Below are 25,400 nucleotides of genomic sequence, written 5' to 3'. Positions count from 1 at the left end.
ACATCTTAAAGCCCTCCTTTGTATTTTAATCTGTATTTTGACTGTATTTTAAATATGTGGTGCGAGTATGTTACAGGCAAACATGCTGTAATCCACAGCTGTAGGTCCCTAGGTGTTTTATAACTCTTCCGTACTCTGGGAGTTTTTGGCATCCTGGTGTGCGACGTACTTGAAGAAACAGGGAACGTTGTGGCTTGTCAGGACACTAGATGTGGAGTAAGAAGTTTCTGTAAAATTCTGTTGGGGTTTTTTTGTTTAAATAATGTTGTGTTTCACTGCTTCCTTGTTGTATAGTCACTTTAAAATCCTAAACACATGATCTGCGGAGCAATGCTTAGAGCTGGTGAAATGCAGATTTAGGAGTGAGGGTGTCTTTGGAGGAGAGAAGGGAGTAACTGAGGAAGCTGCAGCTGAGAGCAAAGGTGAAGAGGACGTGAACACCTGGGTTTCCCCAAGTCTTGTGTGCTCTGCAGTACCTCTCTTGCTATATTTATACAAAAGTGTTTCTATTGACACGTTAAAACTACTGCCTTCAGGGCTGTGAACTGAGCCCATAAAAGCTGTCTCCCATCAGCAGGCTGCACTTGTGGAGGGTTTTTGGCTGTCGGCTCTGGGGTGCGAATGTTTCCTGCCTTGGGTTGTGTTGCTGCACCGATGGAACCGCGTGGTGTTGGCTGGGTTTTATGGTCTTGGCTACTGCAGTGTTGGGGTGTCCCTGTTCTTCAGGTGTTCACTCCCTCTGGTGCTCCCCTGAGTTAGGGAAATCCTCTTCTCTGTCTTTTACAGATGCCCAATACCTATTTTACAAGTCTGGTCTCCCAGATACTCTATTGTAGTCAATGGAGAGACTTGATTCCCAAAGTGGTTCAAAGCAGATAGAGGAGGCTGAAGCCCAAACCTCCCCAGTACAGTCCCATACAGTAAGTGACCTTGCCTCTTACATCATGAGAAACCAGTGGCTAAGTAGTGAGTCAAGGACCCAGGTGTCCCGGCATCTGGTGTTTGCTGCCGGACAGTCCTGCTTCTGTTTCTGTAGCCCCTGGTGTATGACAGTAACAGATGAAGCCTCCACTGATTTTGAAAAGAGGTGTTTTTCTGTTTTTTTTTAATAGCCATAAAAAGGACTTTTGCACTAAAAGATTTGTTAGTAGAATGGTAGCATTAATTATAGGCAGAATGGTGTATTTACTGGCTTGAGATTCTGTTTTTTGACAGATGCACCAATCGGCAACAGAACTTTTTTTTTTTCTTAATGCTGAGTGTTTTCCACTAACAGATGTGCTGCATCTGCTGTTTTTCTGTGATAGACTTAATGACAGCAAGGGTTAAGGGTTTTCTTGTTACTTCTGTGATTAAAAGGTGTCAGCCAGGGAAAGTGATATCCCAATCATTGTCCAAAAAAAAAAAACAAACCAAACCAAAACAAAAAAACAACCAAAACCCAACCAAAACCCACCCAACCTGGAAAAAGCAAAAGCAATGAGTCTCTGCCAGTCATTTGAAAAGGAAAGCTATTCAACCTTGGCCTAAAAGAAAGAAACCTATTTACAATTCACTGGTATAGCACAATCAAAGTATATCTGAACTGCACATATAACACAGGTTTCTACCCAGGTTTAGGCTTCTGTCCTCTTTACAGTTCACGCATATGTACACACACACACATTTGCTATTTGATTTGGAAGCGCTTTAAACCCAGGTTAGTGTACTGGTGGCTTGAACTGGACCTAGGGCTTGGTCAGCACTGGTGTATTGCACATTCTTAGCTTTTTTCTGCTCATTCCACGATTTCCCTGGAACAAAATGGTGTCCTGGACTCACCCACCCCGTGCTCTTGCGTGCCTGTGCTCAGTGCTTTCTGGTGACTGGGTACCTCTATGGGGACCCCAAGGTGTAGGCATGAAAGGATGAAACCTGTGAGGAAATCAGAGTGGGAAATCTCAGTCTGTGTTCTGCATGTTACTTTAGAAGTACTGCAAAATATTGCACAAGTAGCAAGGGCAGGTACTCAAGAAGACTGAGTTAGGGATCTGTGTGCATCTTAGCACACAAAACCTGGAGATGTGACCTGAGACACGTGCAGGTGAGCACAGAAGTGGTAATTAGGTATTAATGTGTGGTGGGTGTCATTAGGTCTACGCTTAGCCAGCATCTCAAGCACCTGTACCAACTAGTCAGTGTAAAGGAAGCTTTACTGGGTGTGTAAATTCATGTCAGCTCTAGTGCTGCCTGTGCTTGGTGTCAATGGCAGGATTCGTCCCATGTGTGCAGATCCATAAGTCGCAAGGACACAATGCCCCATTATCGTTTCCCACTGGATTTCAGATATCAATTTAATACCTACCTTCGGGAAATACTCTTATACTAACCAATGTGCTCAGCACAGATGGCTGTGATATGTTAGCTGAAGGGGTTATCTCCTATAGGGAGCATAAGGTTTACTTTGATCTGTGTTATTTCATGCATTAAAGCTACAGCTTGATCTTTTTAGAGCTTTAAATGAACATCTCGGCATGTGTAAAAGCACACTTCAATTCTACTAGTGTGGGGCAGAACATAAAGGCAAAAACCCAAAACTAAAATGTACTAGCACAAAATACTCATTTTGATGAAGGAAAAACTTTGAAATATTTTTGGACTGTCTGATTGTGAGGAATTCTTTGAAGTACATTGACAAATAAGGTGAATTTGACTTTTCAGAACTGTAAATGCAGCAAAGATATTATGTAAAATTTCCATTATGAAGATTAAAATAACAAAACCATCAAGTCCATTCTTTTTGACATGAGGCAAATATTTACAGCCAAGCAAAAAACCCGAAGTGTCTTTGAATGGCTTGCTGAGTGGATTTACTCTGCAGAAAACCATCTTTCATGGCTCATGAAAAAAAACAACCAGTCGTGTCCTGTCACTTGCTGAAGCATAGATATGTCTCTTAGAGCCTTCGGTAGCAGGACTGAGAAGGGATCCTGGATGCTGACTGAGAAGGGGCCATGGGAGCTGGTCGCTCGCCCGCCTGCCACTCCCGCAGCAAATAAGGGGTTTGTTGGGTTGGAGGACTTGGCTGTGCGCAGGCAGGGTGGCCAGAGTGTTGCCGCTGCCTGCTCGGCGTGATGCCTGCCAGAGTCTTCCCACAGCCCGGGCTGCAGAGAGGAAGGTCGTGGCAGCCCTCCCCGGCTGTCAGCGACATCCCCTTTGCAGCTGTGAACAGGGTGCTGGTGACAATTTATCTCCTTGATAGGGAAGGGCAAAGAATTTTGTCTGGAGACTTGTGTGTAGGGGGAGCGCAGCCCAAGGGATGGTTAGGGGCAGCAGCTTATTAGGATCACAGGGGTATTTATTTTACCTTTATTAATTTGTAAGGCTCACTCTAGTGCTATCAAATTACTCATTTCAAACGTTCTATCCCAGAAGAGTTTCACTTTTTTTCATCCTGTTGCTGATAGCCGAGTTGTACTTAGTCACTTCAGTGGTATAGCATTAGTACCACAGGAGGACAAAGCAGTACTGTGAAAGGCTGGCTGTATTAATATTTATTATTGAAGATCTATTTTGATTTTCTTTAACTGTCCCTTACATGTTCTAGTTGATTCATTGCTTGGGTTTGTTTCTGTGTTGTTTTTTTTTTTCTTTAAGTTTTTCATTTCAAATAATGTCATATCATAGTGCAAAGGTGGTATAGAATAGGAAAAGAGGGAGTGAGATGAGTAGGATTGAGAAACGACATGAAAGCTGATGGTGTAGAGGACTTAGAAGTACCAAAATAATGATTTGGAAAGTAACTGTATACAACCTTCCCAGTGTTTATATTATTACCAGACTGGGTTGTTAAAGTGTTGTTTTGTCATAGTTTCCAATGGGAAGCTATGGTTCCTGTGGGAGATAATGGGGAGGAGAGGCTGGTTATTGTTTTTGTTCTCCATTGTATTCAACCTGTTAGCTGATATCAATTAACTTTGTTAAAGGAATTAATACCCCAGTTAAAATTTTGTCAAAATAGGGAAATACAGGAGCGGGACCCACAGTAGCATCCTGAGGGATGTGTGCTCCACTTGGCAGCAGCTCACCTGCAGGCTGGCACATGTGCTGGATGGCAAACTGGTGTTATCCTGATCTAGACGAACCTGTGCTTCTCCCTCTTCCCTCTATCCCTCCTGAAAAAAAGGGGGTTTATTTTTTGGGGAAGGATAGAGGGAAGACAGCAGTTGGCAGCAGGGATTGCTTTCACGGGATTGCAGAAGCTACAAAACCCCTGGGGGAGGAGGAAAGCAGGTCAAAGCAGCTGCACATAAAGGACACAGTAATCCAGACAGAAGAACTGATCAGGCTAAAAAACTGTGGGAAAGAAAACACTCTTTTTCCTTCTTGTGTTATCTGCCTGCTCTGCTTCACAGTCTGGCTATGGCTATGCAAACAGCTGAACCAGCACAATGGGGAGAAGCTGCTGTGGACAAGGGACATGTTGGCTGCTGCAGCAGGGAGCAGTTTCACAGTTCACAGACTCACAGAATGGTCAGGGTTGGAAGGGACCTCTGGAGATCATCTAGTTCAACCCCCCTGCCAGAGCAGGGTCGCCTACAGCAGGTTGCACAGGACGGCATTCAGGAGGGTTTTGAATGTCTCCAGAGTGGGAGACTCCATAACCTCTCTGGGCAGCCTGTGCCAGTGCTCTGCCACCCTCAAAGAGGTCCCTCCTCATGTTTATATGGAACTTCCTATGCTTAAGTTTGCACCCATTAGCTCTTGTCCTGTCACTGGGTACCACTGAAAAAAGACTGTTCCCATCCCCCTGGCACCCTCCCTTTCAGTATTTATAAGAATTGATAAGATCCCCCCTCAGTCATCTTTTCTCTAGACTAAAAAGACCCAAGTCCCTCAGTCTTTCCTCATAAGAAAGATGCTTCAATCCCCTCATCATCTTTGTAGCCCTTTGCTGGACCCTCTCCAGCAGTTCTTGCCTTTTCTCCCACGTGCCAGTATTTGCTAGTCGTTTAGGCACAGAGCAAGTCAGATGAGGCGATCCAGATGAAAACTATTTCTTTCCTTCTTCCTGGGCCAATTTTTAGTTTGATTGCGTACCCTGATGTGACTCATCTGGGTGTTCATGTGAAAATAGTGCTGGTAGTGAAAGAGGAAGGATGAAAACCAAGGACTGAGAGGGTATGGCAAGGGGGACAGGATCCTTTCAGCAGATGCTTTGATTCATGTTTGGTTTAAATGAACTAGTGTTACGCTTTTCTCTGATTATAAACTGGCTTAGTTGACTTGGCTGTTGAAATAACAAATCCCTCCCTGAATCTGACCTGATGAGGGACTCCCGTCACTGGTTTTCTGTCTATGGAATGATACAGCTCAGAAAACAAATCCAAGAGAAAAGTAATTCTCCCTCCCCATCATGTACCCTGCTCTACTGAGTTAATTTCTAGCCTAATCCATTTTTTAGAAATACTAAAGGGAGACTTCTACTTTTGGCAACAGTGTTGGTTTATGGGTTGTTGTACAGTGGGTTTATTGGTTTTTGTTTCTTTTGTTTGCTTTTTAAGAATTCAGTGAACTGTGATTATTGGAAGTAAGTAGAGAGGAGGCTCCTATGCTGTTTAGGTGCTTTGGGGAATTTTCATGAAGCAACAACAGACCTGTGTGACATTGCATGGCCACCCAGTATTGGAGAAAAAAGGCTCAATAGTCACCCCAAAGTGCAGTTTGGTCTGTTTCTTTTTGCCATGCAACTTCATGTATGTTTTGGGTTATAAAGATGCATTTTCTTTTAGCCAGCAGTCTTCTAAAAACACTTACGTGTGCACCCTGTGTCTATAACATTGTTCAGAGTGTTGCAACATCACCGGACTAGACTGTTCCTTCTATTTTGGGACCCAAAGCAACAGAGCTGTTTTCAGTCAGTCCAAATGCTCGTGCTTGCAGATGTAAAGAATAAAGCAGAACTGATACATCTGGGATCTTAACACCTTCCAGCTGGTGTTTTATCAGAGGGGAACCTGCACATGAGTACTTAGAGAGGATTACTGTCATCATATGAGCATATCTGAAAGGGACAAAAGAAGGTTTAAAAATATTGAATGTCATCTTCCTTCAGATGTCGTTCCTGGAAAATGCTTATGTTGATATCTAAATTTTCTGTTTCTGTTGGGTAATGAGATGCAGTGTACACAAAAGACCCTTTGATTTCTCAGTTGAGAAGCTGAGTTGATGCCGTATGGGCTAATGTTGACAGAAAGCACTGATAATGTCATCATGTGTATGTGTAGAATTGCTCTCTTTTTAGATTATCAGACCAAAACAGCAGAAATTTTTTGGGTCCTATCAAGCTTGATGTTAAACAAAAAATGAAATACTATTAACTTGTTTTGTTCTTTGCAGTCAGTGGTTTTGGAATCATATTTTAAGAGCGGTTCCAATTCGGTGATACTTTTTCTTTCTTTCTTTTTTTCCTTAACCAGAAAAAGCCACTGTCATCAATAATAAAAGAAGTCTGCGATGGGTAAGTTCTGCCATATAGTACATAGTCACTACTGTACTTTTTGAGTTATTAAACCAGGTGATATTTTTTTCTGAAGAAAATCTAGATATCCTGTATCACTAGTCATTAGTTTCTTAAATCTTGTAATTGTTTTTATCTTCAGATTTTGAATTTGCAATATATTTTGAATCCATTACTTGCAAGGTGAGGTTCCTAACAAAGTAGCTCCATCATGTAGGTGACTCTCATTTAGACTGTTTGTTGCCTTTCTGCCCAGAGATGAATTTACCCACTGACTTTACACTTGCTGTCCCTGCAGCTCATGGGTTAAGGAACTAAAGCACTGGCTGTGGCTTTGATTTTTTGAGCACTGGCTCTAGTGGCTACTGTAAGCTCGTCCAGTTGATGTGACTGCTCACGTGAAACAAACATCAATCACAAGTCCTGCAATATGAACTAAAAATTGGCGAAGAGAAAAATCTTGCTTTGGTTTTGATATGTTAACATTTGGGGACAAAAATGCTGTTTTAAGCAATTGCTACCACACAGGAGAAACTAGTTTATATTCATCAAATTGCTGCTGAGTTAAAAAGGTGGTATTTTATATGTAATGTAATATATCAACTTAAAACTATATGTGTTGGGTATTGTATAATTTAGCATAAAATCCTGGCACTTTTTTGGTCTGTTTTAGTGATTTAATGATCTTGATTACTGCAAGCAAAAATTATGCTTGCTATTTTTTATAGATCAGAAATGAATCTCGGCTAATTATCAGCTTTTTTTTTTTTGAGCAATGCAGTGTCACGGTAGTGACAAAGTAGTTCTCTTCTTTCTTCCAGACCCTTCTTTTTATCTTTACCTTGGAAGGAAGGTATTTGTTACGTACTTTCTTTCTTGACCGTGGTCAAGTTTAGGTCTTTGTTTCAGATATGTAAAGGGAAAAGTCTCGTTTATAGGATGCACTTGTACTGAAGTTTTCCCTTTGTAAGAATGCTTTTATCTTAAACTTCGGAACTCATTGTTGAAAGCTATTGAAAAGTATGAAAAGTACCTGGGAATGACAAGCACTTGTTTGATCATAATAAAATTATGTGAAGGGTATTTTTTGAGTTATTCGGATTTCATTTTGTGACTAATTTATTTTCATACTTCTCAGGTGGTCACTTGCAAATCATGATCAATTTGCACTGCAGCATGCTGATAGTTCTAATTTCTACATCACGGAGAAGGTAGGTAAATCATTCAACACAATTCTTGCATAGCCTCTCAAAATGTTTGCCACAATATTTTAAATTAAAATACATTAAAATATAGAGTATTTTCCATAATGCAATGACAATGAGAGGGTAGGTACTAGGAGACCTGTTTTAATGATTTTGCACTGATTTCTTCTGTTTGAAAAGGCAAATAAAAGTTTGAATGTGCCAATACCTTCACATCTGTTGTTTGAGACTTCAGCGCTGAGCACTTCATCTTTGGCATTTGTGCATGTTTAGTATTCTGCTGACAAGTGGTGTACAGGAAATTGAAATATGTAAAAGATGAAGGGCTCTTTGAAGTCTGAGGAGAACTTCAGTGCATGTCACTTCCCTGTCTGGCTGAGCAGGTAGAAATAAGTTTCATTGACTGTGTAATATTTGCTGCTCCTTCCTGCCTGCTGTCTTGCCCTCTTCCAATTCTGTATGTTACATTTGCTTATTTTTTTGGTCCCTAGATAGCATGGCAATAGGTGATTCATGAAGTGATGCAGTGATTTCAGCACAGAGTAATGAAATGGCTGTAGCTGTAATAAAGATGGAATGTGTAGTCTAAATAAATGGGACATGTTCATCTGAATGAGACAGAGTAGTACATTCATTCCAAGCATTACTGACAGAATTGCTGAAATTACTGAAATTATGAAAAAAAAAATAAAAATTTGTTTGGAAGAGTATACACGTTAGTGCTGCAGAGGTACAATTTCTAAGCAACGGCAAAAGAGCACAATTCAAGACCTGCTGAAGTCCGCATGCCGATTTCCCTAATGTGAGTGGATTTTGAGCTAAATAGGCTTGAGCTTAGCTGTATAGACATAGATGACTCTTGCTTACATTGCGATCAGTTTAGTTTGGTTTACTCTTAAGCGGAAGAGCCTTTTGGTTTTGTTGTGCATTTTACAGTTGTTTAGGATCTGCTAGATACAGCTGAGACATGAACTAACTCTTCTCTTGCTGTAATTCTTACCCCCACCCAAGAAATAAAGGCAATTTAGGCAGAGTTAAACATTTAAGACTAAATTTAGCAAGACGCTAGAGCAGTTGCTCATAAGATCTTGTTGCTTTTTTTTTTTTTTTTAGCAGACCAATTTCCGTTTTTCATTTAACTGTTTGTCACCCCAGATAACCTTCTCAGTTTGTCACAGTTGTTTTTGGATCTCCCCCTTTTTCGCTTGTGTGGGGTTTTTTCTACTTTCTTTTCAAGTTTCAATTGACAGACACTTCAAAGGCCACCACAAGGAAAACTGTTGAAGTAATTATTGGCTGCTGTGTTTTGCCTCCACCCAAATTAAATTGTGAGACTGTTTTGCTAATTGCCCCGAATTCTGACACAATTTTCCAATAAGCCAGACACAATGGTGCTTGCCTGTTAGCATTTAAACTCTGGTTGTACAGTGAATATTTCCACGAAGCCAGGATTGAGCAAATACTGGGGCTTGTTGAAGGAAGTTGTGCTGATACAGTCGGAGATATCTTCCAGGCTTTGCCTCCACCTTTGGTGGGTAGGATCCTGCAGCTTTGGAGAAGAGAAAGGTTTTCTGTTCCACATAAAAGGAAGTCTGATGGCTTTTGGCTGCCTTTAACTTGCAATAAGGGTGGAAAATGATGGTCTTCTAGAACATTTTGGATTGTACTGCAGAGAGGACTTTGAGTTTGTTTATTCCCTACTGAAAATATGCAGAGTGTCTGACTCTGAGTCACATAAAAAAGAGGAGCGCTCTAAATGCCACCAGTATTACTCAGATGTCTGCGACTTTTATTAGATATTGTTCACTGTTTATCACTGCTTATTGGATAGTGGCTATAAAGAGAGGCTTATATAGGCCATCACCCCTGCTACATGCTTTCCCTCATTTGTGTGCAGCAGGATGTTGTTGCTTTCTGAATTAAAACAAGGGAAAAAAAAAAAAAAACAGGCATGAGGACAAACACACACTTCAATGAAGCTACAACACTAATTGTTAAAGCCCACATTGCTGCCTCTTACTAGGACATGAGCAGAGCTCTTTTGTGACAGTAACAGCTTCTAGTAAGTAAGTATTTTTCACTGCTCTTGAAGACTAGTTGTATGTCTGTACATGTGCAAAAAACATTATGTCATGTTTCTGCAGAGTCTGGGTGACTGCTGATTTACAGCCTTCCAGGTAGAGATACCTTTTTAAAATATTACCATGGTTAAAGTTACCATAAAGAAAAGCAATTAATGAATTCTTGTACAAAGTAACAAGAAACTTTGAAGTGAAAATGTTACAAATGTGGGACTGTCAACACATGGCTTACAATTATATTTTTGTTTTTGGGTGGCAAACAGCGCATCTGTGTTTTGGTTGTCATATGCAGAACTCTTTATCTTTTGTAGCTGACCTATATTTCCTGATTATACCATACACAAATAAAAACAACGCCCAAGCAGTTCTTTCTCTTACTTTTTTTTTTCCTTGCTGCATTATTTGGAAAAATGCCTCTTCAGGAGTAGCAATAAGTCCTTCAGACAGTGTAAGGGTGGTCTTTTAACAAATCTTGAGTCAGCCAAGGTTCCTAGTAGAGATATGGCTTGTCACAGCAGATACAGTTTGGACTGCTGCCTCTGGGGTTCTGGTTTGGCTATATCTGTGCCCCTGAAAGTGCAGTGGAAATAATTAATTGTGTATTTTAGTAGTCTTGTTTTTTTAAATTGGACAAATAAAATAGGAGGTTATGTGAACAAGAAAACCAAGCAGGCATAGTGCTTAAGCTCAGGCCTAGCATGTGTTTTGATCACGATGTATTTGCTTTTTAATTACATTAATAGGTATGGGTTTTTTTTAAAGACTTTACTTACCATGGAGGGCCATTTCTTTGGTAGGTCAAACATCTAAAGGCCTGACTTCTGAATCGGGATCTCATTGTTCTAGGTGCTATACAACAGAGAATAAAAAAAGTCACCTTTGCTTCAGTCTGTCTGGGTTGTACCTGAATAGATGCTTGTGTACGTCAGGTGTAATAACTCAGGAACACTGTAGCCTGGACGCGCTCAGGTTTAGAACAGAAAATGCTATATGAAGAATAGAAAATGTCTGCATAATTTTGTGTGCTACATGTGTTCCTGGGCTGAAAACCACAGCTTGGATATCTGTCCGCTGTGTTCCTCTGCTGGCAGTACGAGGAATCTGGGGACAGGCATCCGAGTGGCTCATGTGGCACATTGGTGGGTATGCCTGGTCCCTTATCACTGCTTCCTGTTGACCTTGAAGACACGGTCTGGCTCTTCCAGATGCGTTTGTGCATCTGTGCTGCCCACCATGGGCTCTGGGTGTGGGAAGGGTCATTACTAGCTCAAACTCGCTCTCTAAAAACAAAAAGATGGTGAAGGAGCTGGGTGATTGCAGCTGTTCAGATTGCAGCGCAGCCTCAAAAATGGTTGTTTTGTCACATGTGAAGGTGTAATAAACCACAACACTTATCAACAAGGGCCTCTCAGGAGTGTGGGGCTGGGGAAGAACACTGTTCAAGCTGGCTTCACTGCTGGAGGCAGAATGTGGTGGCTCTTAAACGTGCACCAGAGCATCTATCAGGAGTAAAAAGCTCGCTCTTGCTAAGGGCCTTTGTGTGCCAGCTCCGAGCTATGTTCAGCACACAGCGAGGATACTGTTGCCATTTTTTATGTTATCTTTTAAGGGGACGGACATTTCATGCATTTGTTTATTAACTGCAGTCCATTTTTATTCAGTCACAATTTCACTGTGTTCAGTTTCTTACATCTGATGCTTGTGAAGACTCCCTGTGTTTTAATCCTTCATTCCCGACTCCCACATTTCCCTTTCATTCATACGTGTTACTGCATAAAGTGGGGGAGAGCAGACACTCAGTTCTCTCCATTAATTTTGAGAGACTTTTGTGCTGTTTTGCAAAAGGAGCAGCCCCCACCTTGCTTTCGTTGTTGTTACTCAGCTCTGTGCTGCATTTGCAGATGGGACATCTTTCTACTGCCCGCCTTCCCCGAGCTGGGAACCTGGGTAGAGTCCCTGGTGTTTGTTCTTTGTCAAAGGTGCTTTTGCTTGCGACCTATTTTTTGCTGAATACAACCTGTAATTGTATATTCATGTGAAATTCCACCATGCCATTACAGACTTGCTGCGTGGGAGCGTATGCAAATGACAGGACAAGAAATGAGCCACTTGTAGGGTTGGGGTTTTTTGGAGGTCTTTTTCTTTCACATTTTTAGTATTCATCTGTTTTCACTGATTAATTGAACTTCAGTGAGTTGGAAGTACAGTGGCTGTACTCCTGCCTGCTTGATGGATGCTGGCAACACTGCCCTGTGGACTCCAGTAAAACTAGTGGACACTAGTATAATTCTCTGGTGAACAGGAGTAAAACTTGAGTATCTGTACACTAAATCCCTTTCAATCCTGCTTTGTTCAGGCTGATTTAAAGAACAGTGGTCATCCTTCTCTTAGCAAATTAGTCTGAGTTTTTAGGATTCATTTTGTGGGACTTAGGTTTATGTGAAATTTTCTAAAGAAAATAATTCTGTTCTGTCAACCTGTTATGCTTTCTGGCCCCAGCATGAACAGCTTAATTGTTCTGCTTGCCTTCTTTTTAAATATTCAGTATGACAATATCTTTTATTTAGTTCCTTACTTCCAGATCAAGGCTGATGAGATCAAGTGTTTTTTTAAAAAGCTGTATAGATTTTTAAAATTTTCTTGAATTTCATTTGTAATTTTGCCTTGCAAGTAATCACTCGAGAGAAAGGGCTCTGAAAAGGTCTATCTTTCCGTTACAGTGCTTGAAGATAGGTATGGTATACTATGGACACAATGTGACTGTTTGGGTTTAGCTGATAGCAAACAGTTCTGTTTAAGATCTGTCTGTCAGAAGAATGCTATTTAAATTGTCTTCATGCTTAAAAACCAACCCGTTTAGATAGATGGGTAGTTTTACAAGGTGCGGTGAACAGATATCGCAGCTCACTGCTGAAAGGAGACGGTTCTGATTGCTTCTCCCCTTCCCTATGAGATCCTGCCACTTAACTTCTGCTGGTTACAGCGTGGGGTTTTTTGACAATTTTTGAAGGTGGTGGCAAGGGGGGAATAATTTTGTGATACTTTTTATTAAGAAAATTTAATGAAATAAAGTCTACCTGATCTGATGTAAGAGAGGGGCAAGACCCTTGAATCATGTCCAGGAGTGGGCTACAGAGAAGGAAGAAGTTAAAGGAAAGGTAGGAAGAGGAATGAAACTTTACTTTTTTTAACAGCTCTGAGCTGTTATGTCCCTCAGTTGCTTGTGGAACTGGCTTAGGCTGACATGGTATGAACATGTGGCAAATACTGACTGTAGTCACAAATGGAGAAGGGATGTTCCTACCTACAGTCTCTCTGCGTCTGAGAGGAAGCACTCAGGCAACGGAGTAGGCACAGGATGTACATGTTCGAGAAGCACAAGCACCTGCAAGCTTTCCCTTAAACAAGTCTCAGTGTGCTTCCAAGTCCAGTGCCTGCAAAATGAGCTGGCCCTCCATCCTGCTTATACTATGGTGCTTATTCCTATCTTTTCCCTTACAAACTGGGCAAAACCCAAAATGATAAAATTTTCATCTGGTTTAGTTCTCTTGTTGACTCATCAAGTAGTTATTCAACTGTTTATGCCACATAAAAACGGTAGTAGGAATGAGCAAGAGAGTGAAAAGCAAGACTCGGCTTTATGGTAGCAAGCTGTGCTTTGATTTGACAAAAGTGACTGTGAACCACGGTCTTGGCTTGGGTCGTCAGCTATTTTTCTTAGTAGCAGCATCTGCTTAAGGAGCTACTGCTCCTGCACTGACCCCTCAGTGGTGCTCTGGGTGAATGTATTGGGTGAACTGCATTGAAGAACTAACTTCCATTTGACAATCCTTATTTAAGGGTTTTTTTTTTTTGGTGTTCATACCAGTTCCCTGTTCTGATTTCCCCACATGATCTCACCAATGGTAGTATGAGCCCAGCTAAGTCTTGTCATTTCCTGATGTTTATTTTGCAGCTTTTATGTTCCAACTTATCAGAGAACGATGGGGCTGCTTGTTCTCTGCCCACCCCTTCCGTGTTACTGGTACAACTGTCTGTGTGTCTGTGTGGTTGCTTGAATTGGGGAACTGATCCAGGTTAAAAATAACTTGTGTGTAATTTCTTTTAATGTGTCAGAAGGATGTCTGCGTGAAGTGTAATACCACTGCTGCTCTGCAGAGCAAGTGATACCTGTTAGTATTGTCCTTGTAGATCAATTCACCTGAAGATGAGTAAATCATGCAAAGTATGGACTTTTTCTTGGGCTGTGATTTCAGTGGCATTCAAGCTGGTATAACTGTGGGTTGCTGGGAAAAAAGGCAGTTTTTTTTCCTCCCTTCCTTCATTCCCTTCACTTCTCTAACATCCTTGTGACTGTACTGATGGAAGGTGAATTGGTTCAAGTCACGGATCTGACAGAAGAAAACTCTGGATTCCCCTCCCCCCCCTTTTTATGAAGGAAGGAGAGAGGAAGAGGTAACTTTTTTTAAGGTTAGATGATTGTCTGTGCTGCTGCATGCTGGTAGATTCGATGTAAGGAAAGTGTTGAGAGCCCACACGCTTGAAAGATACGTGCAGAATTATACCTCCAGTGGGCTGTAGAGTTGCACTGGATTAGGTATACCCTGAAATTGCACTACTGGTATAACTTGGTTTATTTACTAGCTTTTGATATCCTTGAACAGGGGTAGATAAACATCATGCAAAAAACTTCCTCTTTTTAGAAACTTCAGCTGAACTACCAACACTTAATTATTTGAGGAAAATACTATCATCAAATTATATCGTGAAAAACTAGATATTCTTCCTGTTTCCCAGAAAAAGGATTTTATCACAAGATTAATTGCCTCAGTATTTCTTCCAGAACAGTACAGTCCTGTCATACCAAGTAGTACAATGTTGGTAATGACCTCTGTCTTTTAACTCTCATCTTACTAAAGTTTTCAGTGACTAAAAATGAACTTAAGAAATTTCCTACCAAGTCAGCCTAATGTTGTATCAAACCTCATGGTCTATGTCCAGCTGTAACGGTAGCAAATGCCATTCAGGGTTGTGATCTGATGATGGCTTTCAATCCCTTCCTGCTTCTTCAGTATTCACATTTGTTGTACTACAGGTGTTGGAGGCTACATCTACAGTTGGTCTGTTTAGTATTCGTGTAAGGGCTGTGAAATTCTTTCATCTCTTCTTGTACCTGCTGATACTGCCTGCTTTCACAACCTCTTTTGACAGCAAGCTCAAGAAGTTCACCAACTGCTGAATGAAGAGGTGCGTTCGTCATCTGCTTTAAACTGATCTCACTGCTGTCATCAGGGTACCTCCTAGTTCTCATTTGACAACGACAGTTCTGCATTCAGCTCATCCGCTATTTTCCCTCCTCTGGCCTTTGTCCCTCCAAACTGAGGAGACCTTGCCTTATGAGGCAGCTGCTCAATCCCATTGAGCATTTCACTTGCCCTTTCTCTGCATTTTCTCTGGCACTACCGTGTCCTCCTTAAGGTGTGAAGATCGGAACTGCACACAGTGCCCTGCATACGCGTGCATGGAGTTCTTGTGTTGCGACAAAATGATGCCTTCTGTCTAGTTCATAGTGCCACTTTTGATGACGCCCAATGTTTACTGGCTGCTGTAGCACATTGAGTGCTCTAAGGGAGATCTGCCAACAAGGACTTTGCTTCTCTTTCCTGAGTTGTTGACTTTGAAAGGAACTCTATTATTTATCATTTTGTCCCTGTTTACTACTTGCCCAAACTCATCCTTGTGAAAATGTTAGAGTCACTAACTTAAAGTATATTTTGTAGCTCTAATTTTTTGTTGTTGTGTCAATTTGGGGGAAGGTGTAATAAAATAATAGTATGGAAACTGGGAAGTATCTGTTACTTAATGATATAAACACGTGCAGAATTTTAGATTTCTTGGCTGTTATTCTTTATCCCAGTTAGAGAAATCTGAAGGAAGCTGTTTGATCAAGGTTAAAGAATAGAGCTGAGCAAGCTATAACCATGGGAACCAATGCTTCTAGGTCTTCCTCAAATATGTGAAGAAAACATTCCATTCCAACCAGTTACAGTGAGCTGAATCTTGAGGCGTTTTGCTGGGTATAACAGATTAATAAAATGATAAGACAAATACATGGCAAAATAAACTTTAATTTTGCTTGATAAGTTTTCCAAAGTGTGTCTCCAGCAAAGCTCTGAATAAATGGCTTGACTGTTCTGATAGGATTTTTTGAAGGCGAATTCACATACCTTCATCCCTCTCCATGGTTTGGTGGACTCTATTAACGCTTGTGACCTGCTTTTTGGATGCAAGTCTATGCAAGTCTCCTGCATGTGTTTTGGGCAAAGTAGCCTATGGCACAGGAAAGGCAGAGCTTTGAGAAGAAACGGAACCTGGTGGCAGATAATGTATGTTCATGTTGCTCCAGCTGGTGGAGTTAGAAGTCAGAGGGCCCTAAGACATGAACACAAGATGAACCGTCATGGTATCCTCTACTTCCTGCTGTGCTTTGTTGTTTTGTAACTGTTTTCATGACAGTACTTGTCTGTCTGATTGAAAACTCGGCTTGGAAAGTGTCGTGCATCAGTATGATGCTTGGAAATACTATCTACTGGACTAGAATAAAATAATCTAGTGCATGTAGACTCTTGCTAGAAATAGTATTGCAAATGGGGCTGATTGGTATTCACAATATAATTGCTGTCTTAGTCCTCGGTAACATTTATCACAAATCTATGTTCTTACGGAGTTTTTTTAGGTGCATTTTGGATAGTGCTGTTTCACTAGTTCCTTCTCTGCCCAGGAATAAGCTTCCCTAATACAGATCAACAGCACAAACAGCATCTACAAACCTGATGTGCACTTGAGAAACAGATCGGAAATGTCTTGGGAAGAGGCTTTTGGTGGTGGTGGGCCCTGTCCTGAATAGCAGTGGTGCTTAGGAGTATGATTGCCAAAGCTGGGCTGCTGTATTGGAATGACGTTGTTATCCTGGAAAAGAAATCCACAGGAAGCTGTCCTTAATACAAAGCAGATTAACTGTGTGTAAATGTTGCAATTGAAATTAACTGGCATGCCGACCACTGCATCACACAGTTAATGTAGTAAATCCTCTTGGCTTAATTGTACGCTTACATGCTGTTTCTTGGTAGGCGCTTAAGTCATTATTTAGAATGGATAAACAAAATTGGATTTTTGCTTGGGGAACAGCTAACCCTTTTCAAGTTTTGGCTAGCCTGCTGTGTTAGAGGCTTGATGCTTTGAATACTTTTGGAGAGAAGGCATGGGCAATTTTCCTTAAGCCTTTGTCTAAATCAGGAGGTGAAGATGAGATCTCTGTCTCTTGTGATAGCAGTGATTGAATTTACAGTATAGGGCAGACTTATGCACTTTGCTCTTGAGCCAGGCATGATGAGAGAAAGGTCTTTGTGCTTCGTGTGCTCTGGGCTCTGACGGGCAGCTTTGACTCTGAAAGCTTTGGTGTTTCAGACTTGGCTTGATAAATAAACAGAAAGACCCCGAACAAAATTTTCAGCGATGCTTTTATGTACTCTGTGTGTTCTTTTTCGTCTGCTGTATATAACTTGCTGACTCTAGAGAATTGTACTTCTCTTGATTATCCATACGTGGTATCTGAACTTCAACTAGGTTATTGTCTTCCCTTTTTCCACTTGTTTGTAAATTCCTCTGACTATAGAGAAATAGTGTATTTTTAACGAGATATTTCTTACTTGGTAGATTGGTTGTAGATTCAATCTATGCAATCTATAAGTGTTCTTATGTAATTAAAGGTTGTTTGTTTGTTTGTTTTTTTTAACCTGCGTGCTTGACACTGTAGAGAGTATATCAGGTTAACCCAAACATTTATGAGCTGGGGTTTCAGCTTGTGACAAAACTACTGTAATTGAACAAACCATGGAGCATGGTTTCAGCCTGAAGCAGCTGTGAAATAACGTAATTTGGGCTGTGGCTGACAGCTTGCTGCTCCCAAAAAGGGAAGGTATAATTCCTCCTCACACTTGCCATGTTCTCTTTCCCCTGACCCCTTCTCTGCTCCCAAAGATATGGTTCCACCATCTTTCCTGGGTTATCACTGGTGCTCAACCCTTGCAGAGCTTGTGTCTGTTTGTTAACCTGACAGAAAACTCTCCTCTCTTTCCTGCGCAGACTGCTTTTAGCCAGGTTAGTGAGATTGTGCGATTGATCCCTCCACTGGTCTGTCCGGTGTCAGAGGTGGTGCAAGGCAGAAGAGGGAGCACGCAGGCAGGAGGGTGATGAAGGAGGCACCCCGCTTTGCAGTAGTGCTCCGCTGTTCTGCAAACCCCTTGGACCTTCTGAGACCCTAGAGTAGCCTTCCCACACAAAGCCTGGTACCTCATGTTTGCAGTGGACGAAGTGTTTGCAGAGATGCTTATTGTGGCCCAGATGAAGTGACTTAACTTGTTAAACCACGAACTAATTTGTACCTCTCATTTGGTAGTTCGTGTTAATTAGAGCAGGAAACATGAGAAACTTTGAGCTTAAAGTTATGTTGCTGGAGAAGAATAAGCCCGTGTGGGTGCTCTTACTTGTGTTTAAGAACAGTCTATTTACTTAGCTCCAATATTTTGATATCAGTGACCTTTCACTTGTGAGCGTGATTGGGACAGTTTAAGTTGTTTAAGTGTTGTCTGATTCCCTAACTGTGTTTGATATTGCCGCAGGCTGGGATTTGCTACCTTCAAACTCAAGCTGATGGAACCCTGTGTGTATTTGTGCATGCACGTACTCTGGCCTAACGCAGATGAGGTCCAGTGCCTTAACCTGAGCTGTTGGTGGAGGCAGATTTAGCCTATGCTGTCTGTCCTAAAGCAATTACTTTTATTCAGTTCAACAAATCCAGGAGGTGGTAACAGTTTAAGCCACCACAACTGTTTGCAAAGTGCGTTTGTTTCAACACCGATTAGATTAAACCACACAAATGCACTATTGCTGCTTCATACAGATTCCTTAGATGAGATGAGACGTAGCTGGGTCTGGTGCTGTTTTACTACGAGAGGAGAAACTGTGGCACTTCACGAGTGCTGTGGGAAGCCACCCTGTACTTAGCTGCTCGCCCTTTTTTGCCCCTGTCTTAAGTATAGCCCGGCTGGGCTCCCTGGGGCTGCTCTGGCAGGAGGAGACTGCGAAGGACCGAGATGAGTTATATGCATATGTAAGCAAAAATGCTGTAAAAAAGCTTCTCCCTTGTACCCCCTGTGTTGTCTGGCACTTCAATTATTTCAGTTAGAGTGAAGAAACGTTTGTGGGTGGAGGATGATCTTGCATATAACTAGAACTAATTCCACAGAGGACTTGGGTACCAAGAAAGAGACAATGTACTAGAGTTTTATTTTGGGACTATTTGACCTGGTTTTAGGCAAGATTTATCCTGTTTTTAGCATTTTGGTTTTGAAATGTATCAGAATGGGAGCAAGAAGGGTGAAATGAATTTGGGAAAATCTGCCTGAGAAGAAATACACCTTCATTTTTTTGGCTAAACACCAGTCTGCAGAAAGCCTGCAATGTGGACTTTAGACCAAAATTATCTCTTATCTCTCAAACTGTTAGGGAGTCCTCTGATTCCTTTGATGAATTAGGGTAACAGCCTACGAGCAAGCCACTGAACTGTGAACGAAGTTGTGACTGTGCGTTGTGCTGTGTCCAGTCAGTACCTGTTTGTATGTGCGTTGTGCTAGGTACTATATTCTCTTTCACCTGTGGTGAACAGGAGGTAGCTTGTTGAAATAGAGGCAGGCTCCCCTACGCTTGCCACAGGGGAAGATGATGCACTTGGGCATTGACCACAAAGTTGTGAGGATACTGTAAGTGTTACAGCATAGCTTACACCGTGGCAGCTTTTTCGCCTACCCATAGCTTTAGTTTAATTGAACACGTTATGTGAGCTTGACCGAAAGAAAATGTTTAATGCTGCCTCTTTCGGCCAGCTGGGTAAGGAGAATGACATACGGCATGTTTGAACTTCACTTACCGCTAACAGTGATGCTTTTTTTTACTTTGAGGGAGAATGCAAAGTCGTGGTGGCAGAGCTCAGCGGGTTGGTTCCAGTGGTTTAAGTCAGCATGTTCCTGTTATAGAAAATGGAGAGCCAGTGGGATAAATTTTAAATCCTGCAGATGTTTAATGACAGGTTTCAGCAAACTTACGAACTCCTCAACTATGTAGCACAATACCAGAGCCAGACACCATGGACAGTATATTTCAAAGAAATATTTAAAGTTGCCAGTGGAAGCTAAACTTTGAAAGACATGAAGTTGTTCTTGAAAGAGTTCAGATTTGTTAAATATTTGAACAGCCATCTATTTTTTGAAGCTAATGTTAGTATACCTTGGTGGGGAAAATACTGTATAGATGTTAGCTCGCGTATAAAAGAGGGAAGCTTTTGCATGCACACAGGGGAAAATATTGTTGCTGGTTTAGCATGGCATTCTGCTCAATGCATGTTTCATCTTTTTATGTGAGTCTTAAATAAAACCTTTTGGATTTTTCTCTTTCAGAATCGTAATGAAATAAAAAATGGAGCGATCCTTCGATTAACAACATCTCCAGTGAGTTATTGTTCTGCTTTTCTCTCCCTTCAAAGTGAAGATTTGATTAGTAAATCATTGTGAACTGATGTATGTATTTTTAAGCTTTAGTCACACTGTATCCCACAATCACACTGCAAAGGAGGATGATGGTGTGGTCACAAGATGACTGTATGTGCTGTTCTCGTTTTTTTGAGTTTTGGGAACAGGGGTGGTATCTCTGAGTGATATTTGGTGATAGGGTTGACACAACTGGGTGTTTTTTGTCTCTTGCTTCTCTCCTACTGGGAACAGCTTTCATGTCCAAGATACCTCTGCATCCGTGCTGGCATTGCAGCCTCACTCAAGTGCTCCTTTTCTGCCTCAGAGCCCAGAGCCAAGAGCAAAGGCTGGGAGGTGAGAGCTCGTGGAGAGCTCTGCTGGGCAGCTCAGGTCAGAGCTTTCCTGCTCTCTGGGCTTCTATTGAGTGAGCAGCAACTGTAATGTTGAGATTTTACTGTTTTCGTTTTATTTTTTTTTTCAACATCACCTCCTTGCCAGCTCCTCAAAAAGCACGGCAGAGTTGCTGATTGCCTTGTAATGGTCTCTTTTCCTGCTGAGTTGAGCAGTACTGTTGCCACAGGCTGAAAGCCACTATTAGTCCCAGAAGATGTATGTCTAAGGCAGCAGCAAACCCATTTTCTTGCTGACAAATGTAATGTGCCATTAAAATGGTTTGCCTCTTCATGGGGGTGTTCTAGCATCTGCAGATTCAAAGCATTCTTATGGCCAAACTCTTGCCACCCTGTACTGCAGCTCATTTGAAGAGGCAAGACGGAGCTGTAGTTTAACTTTTGGCTTCTGTTGAACCTGTTAAGAGTGGAGTCAGTTACTGCCATAAAATGTGAAGGCTTCTATCTAGAAGCCACGCAGAGATTTATAGATACGTTTTTGGATGGATCACTTTTCAGCTAGTAGGGCCTAGGCTCAAACTAAAGAAACAGAGAAGTGTATGTTGTTACTAACTTCCCAGGTTCTCCAGACATCATGTCCTTTTCCACTCTTCCCCAGCCTGCTTAACCTGATGATGGCTTGTATTGGACTTAAGAGGTGACTGAATTTGTAGACAGGTTTGTGTATAAGTGGAAATTGAAGAAGCCAATGTGGAAACGTACATGTGACTCAAGTTTTTTAATAACTGACTGCAATATTAATCTACAGGAGTGCAGCTTCTTAACAGAAAGCAATTCTAAGCAGCAGCCAGCTGCAAAGACAAGAGATTTCCATTATCTTTCTTCATCTTTTTCAGTGGTTGCTATGTACAGAGCTTAGAGTCATAAGAATAAACAACAGTTTAAGACCATGGCTCTGTCAGAGTCTATGTGACTCCAGAGTATCTTGCCATATGTCACTAGAACAGCCTTGTACATGGGGAAACCACTTGCTGGTGGAGTAAACACCATTTGGTGGAACTTCCTCAGGAACAGAAAGCCCCAGCACCACCTTCTCCTAACTTTGGGACTTCTTAAGAACAAACATACACTCCACTGAAAAAAAGGCTATCTGCTGCCCAGACTTGGGATCTCATGAAATCAAAATAACATCTGTGATTTGTCAAGAGCCAATGTGGTCCAAACACACTGCATCATTCTTTTGTGTAACCACAGCACGGAGTGACAGCGTGAGATGACTCATGGAATCCTTCCCTCTCTCAAAATCCACAACCCATTGCACCATGCAAAGCTGAAGAGGGGCTGTGCTGCAACTGATCTGTGGAAATGGCTGTCTGTCTGTCTTCATGATCACTTGTGCAATTGGAAATGTGACCTACAAACACAAAAGACAAATTTCGGATTTATAATGCTTTCTACTACTACCTATGGGCAGGAAGGTGGGGCTTTGCCTAAGACTCTCTTCTTCTTGTTCTGGTTCTTTGGTGACTTGCCTTAGGGTCAGTCAACCAAGACAGGGGTCCTTAGGATACTGAGGTTATTACCTGTTATCTACCAAGTTATGGGCCATTCTGGCACTGGCCTGCAGCTACGAGTGACTCTGCCATCCTATTAGAAGACAGAAGGCCAGTCTACTTTCTAGTCTTTGGTATTAATATTTATACCCGAACTAGTGCTTATTTTCAAATTTTATGGCATTTTTAAAAAGTTTTTGTTAGCTTTTTCCCAGAATCAGGGAGGTGGCTTGGAAGGAGGTTTGGATTGTTTTTTTGTCAGATTACAGAGTATGTGTAATCTTAAAATACACATTAAATGAAGTTCTGCGTGTTCCTGCCCTACAGTAGTATCTTTACTTTTAAGGTATTCTCGACATGGTCATCATAGAGGTACCTAAAATAGATAGATTAAAGGCTTCCAAGCTGTGGTTTTTAGACTAGTGACCCACACAATGCTTGTCGTTTACTCTGAAAAGCTAACAGGCCATCTATTTCCATTTTTCCTCTGATATTCTATATGAGAGCAACAGTAGTTGGAGGAGATAATGTGAAGAACAGACTGCATGATATACTCCTGCAAAATGGAAAAGATGCTTTCCTAGCAGCTAGAGCTGGGTGGGAGCTGTTTTTCTCATCCTGTGAAAATACTGAGATTCTGAAATTTCCCCCCCCTCCCCTTTTTTTTTTGAATCTATCCTACATCACTATAAAGCTGAAACTATCTCCCCCTTCCTCCAGAAAGAGAAAATCATACCAAGGATGCTTTTTGAATAAGGAGGAGGAATTAGAAAAGAAAGAGAGGAAGACTGAAAGAAATTAAGAGGACCCACTTACAGATTATGCAGTGTCTGGGATGTGTCCGTGTAGTTCCAGAGAGACCTGAGCTGCCTAATTCCTGGCTATTGTGGGCAGAAAAGAAATCTGTCCTGAACTTCACAAGTTTTTTGAGGAAACTTTTTTCCTTGAAGAGTTGAGAGGAATCATTTTGACCAGTTCTGAGGGCTGCATGAACTTAAAATGCTTTTCTAGTTCTTAATTTTAGTGCAATTTATTACCATGATAGTCAGTAGTCTGGCTATACCTGTTCACAGTTGCATGCTGTGAGCCATTGAAAATTGGGTGAGAAGAATGAGATAAGATCTTTTTGAGTTCTGTTGTCATTAGCCTCAAATTGTGTATTGCTCATGTACCCAGAAGGAGGTACTATTAGAGATTAAAAGGAGGGAGGGGGGGAAACCAGTAGTTTTATCCAGAAGTAGTAAACCAGCATTTTTGTGTTGTTTTTTTTTAAAATTAGGATTTGAAATCTAACTCCCCAAATCTAAATGTTAAATTTCTCTCCTTTAATCTCAGATTTACGTTATTTTGTGTGCATATATAGGGATCTCTCTCTGAAAATCATTGCTAATATTGCAAGGGCAAATCTGCAGTTATGGTGCGCTGCTAAATCCATTATAAATGCTTGCCTTCAGAGATTTACAACGTGTCTCTTTTAAACTTCTTTGAGTTAAAACTTTGCAAACGCCAGTCGTTAGGCCTGGTGGGAATTTGAACTGCCTCTTTGTTTCCATAAGGTCTGTTTGCTAAGTTTGTGCCATTCTCTGAAAGGCTGTTTTTTCTAAACAATGCTATTTTTTTCCTCTATAAACCACTCACCACACAGACACTCTGTTTCCTAGGTAACTTGAGTACAGATTGAATTTCTCTCATATTATCTTTGTTCCTATATCATCTTTCTTACTTATTTTTAACCCCTCCTATCATCTTTATTAACAGTTCTTTGTACTGTTGTGTGTTTTTTGCAGTTTTCCATGACCTGTTTTCCCCCTTTGTCAATTTGCATTTCTGAACGGACTCATCAAAAGTTTCTTACGCAACATTTCTTTGTATTTGAACATATGCGGCAGTTGAAATGCCAGATTGCTATTGTCTATTTTGTGATACCTGTATTCCAGTGGAAGGTGGGTAGGTGTATAAATGAGCTGTAATTGCTCTCGAGAGTGAGACTGTTTCGAAGTGACAGTTGTGTCCTGCAACACAGCAAGCAAGGTCCAGCCTTCTAGTGCGTACAACTGCTGGATTCCTTTGATCAGATCCTGCAAATCCTCGTTCAAATCACTAATCATTTTGAAAGGATGCTAAAATGGTGGGAAAATTAAACTGAAGGAACTACCCTCTTTATTTATTTATTTGTTTTTTAACTTTATTTAATCATTTTCAAAAGAACTGGTTATTGGAGCACTCACTGTTTATTTGAAAGCAGCTTCTTGGGCACTTAAAAAACATGACTTGCTCACGAGCTGTATGCTTTAAAAGTTGAGTCAATGGACAGCCTTCTCTTATGTAGTATTTATGGTGCTTGATCATTTGCTTTTGTGGATGTTTTTCTTTGATCCCCTGGTTGGAGATTGGTTGAGTTCTGAAACCTTTAAGTTGTTTGTAGGCAGCTGTATTAGCATTTCTGCATGAGCAATCATGTAAATAGGTGTGTTCATTAGCAGTCATCGCAGTGTTTTCCCTGAATGCTTTTACAGCTGTGAGCAATGTTTTTTTATTTATATGTGATCTACACAGACAAGGAAGTGTAGAGTTTTTTTTAACTTACTTCTACTTATGCATCTGAATCCTCTATCTTTGAGTAAAAGTTTGGGGACGTAGTCTGTAGTCTTTGATCTACAATTGCTTTAATATGTGCTCAACTGATTTAATGTTCTTGAGGTTCAGTAAATGCATAAATATTTGCAGGGCCAGCCTGTGATTGTGGTTATGTTTATCATGAAATGGTGAATTAGTTATTATTGAACTCTGTACCAGGACCACTGACCATGGAAGTCAGTGAGCCACTTTTTATATTTGTCTGCTCATAGTACAAGAGGAAGATTTGGGAAGTGGAGTTCGTTGCTGTCTTTTTATAGATAAAGGTTTAATCTCATGTTTTCAGGTTTCCAAAGGCATATTTTGCATAGTAAGCAAAAAGGATTGTTTCAAATGCAGCAAGAGGGAAAATTGTTTCTCCAGCATTCATAAATGGCGACTGATTGCATAAACTTATTTTAGGCGTATTTACATAATACTTATGGCTATGCATCTGTAATGCTTTTATCATTGATTTAATACGTGACTCTAGACATGACCATTTCCCTG

General features: G+C 41.0%; 1 protein-coding gene across 1 annotated transcript in view; it reads left to right on the top strand.

Moving 5' to 3' along the window:
• The window catches only part of ELMO1 (engulfment and cell motility 1), a 310,350-nt gene that overhangs the window by 54,184 nt on the left and 230,766 nt on the right, over positions 1–25,400 (top strand). Inside the window, exons 3-5 of the mRNA XM_082479784.1 lie at positions 6,459–6,499; positions 7,638–7,710; positions 20,300–20,350. Coding sequence (XP_082335910.1) covers positions 6,459–6,499; positions 7,638–7,710; positions 20,300–20,350 — 165 coding nt within the window. The remainder of the gene's footprint in view (positions 1–6,458; positions 6,500–7,637; positions 7,711–20,299; positions 20,351–25,400) is intronic.

Source organism: Vanellus vanellus, assembly GCF_965231255.1.
Source record: "Vanellus vanellus genome assembly, chromosome: 2".
NCBI classification, from domain to species: Eukaryota; Metazoa; Chordata; class Aves; order Charadriiformes; family Charadriidae; genus Vanellus; species Vanellus vanellus.
This window is presented reverse-complemented; position numbering and strand designations above follow the sequence as displayed.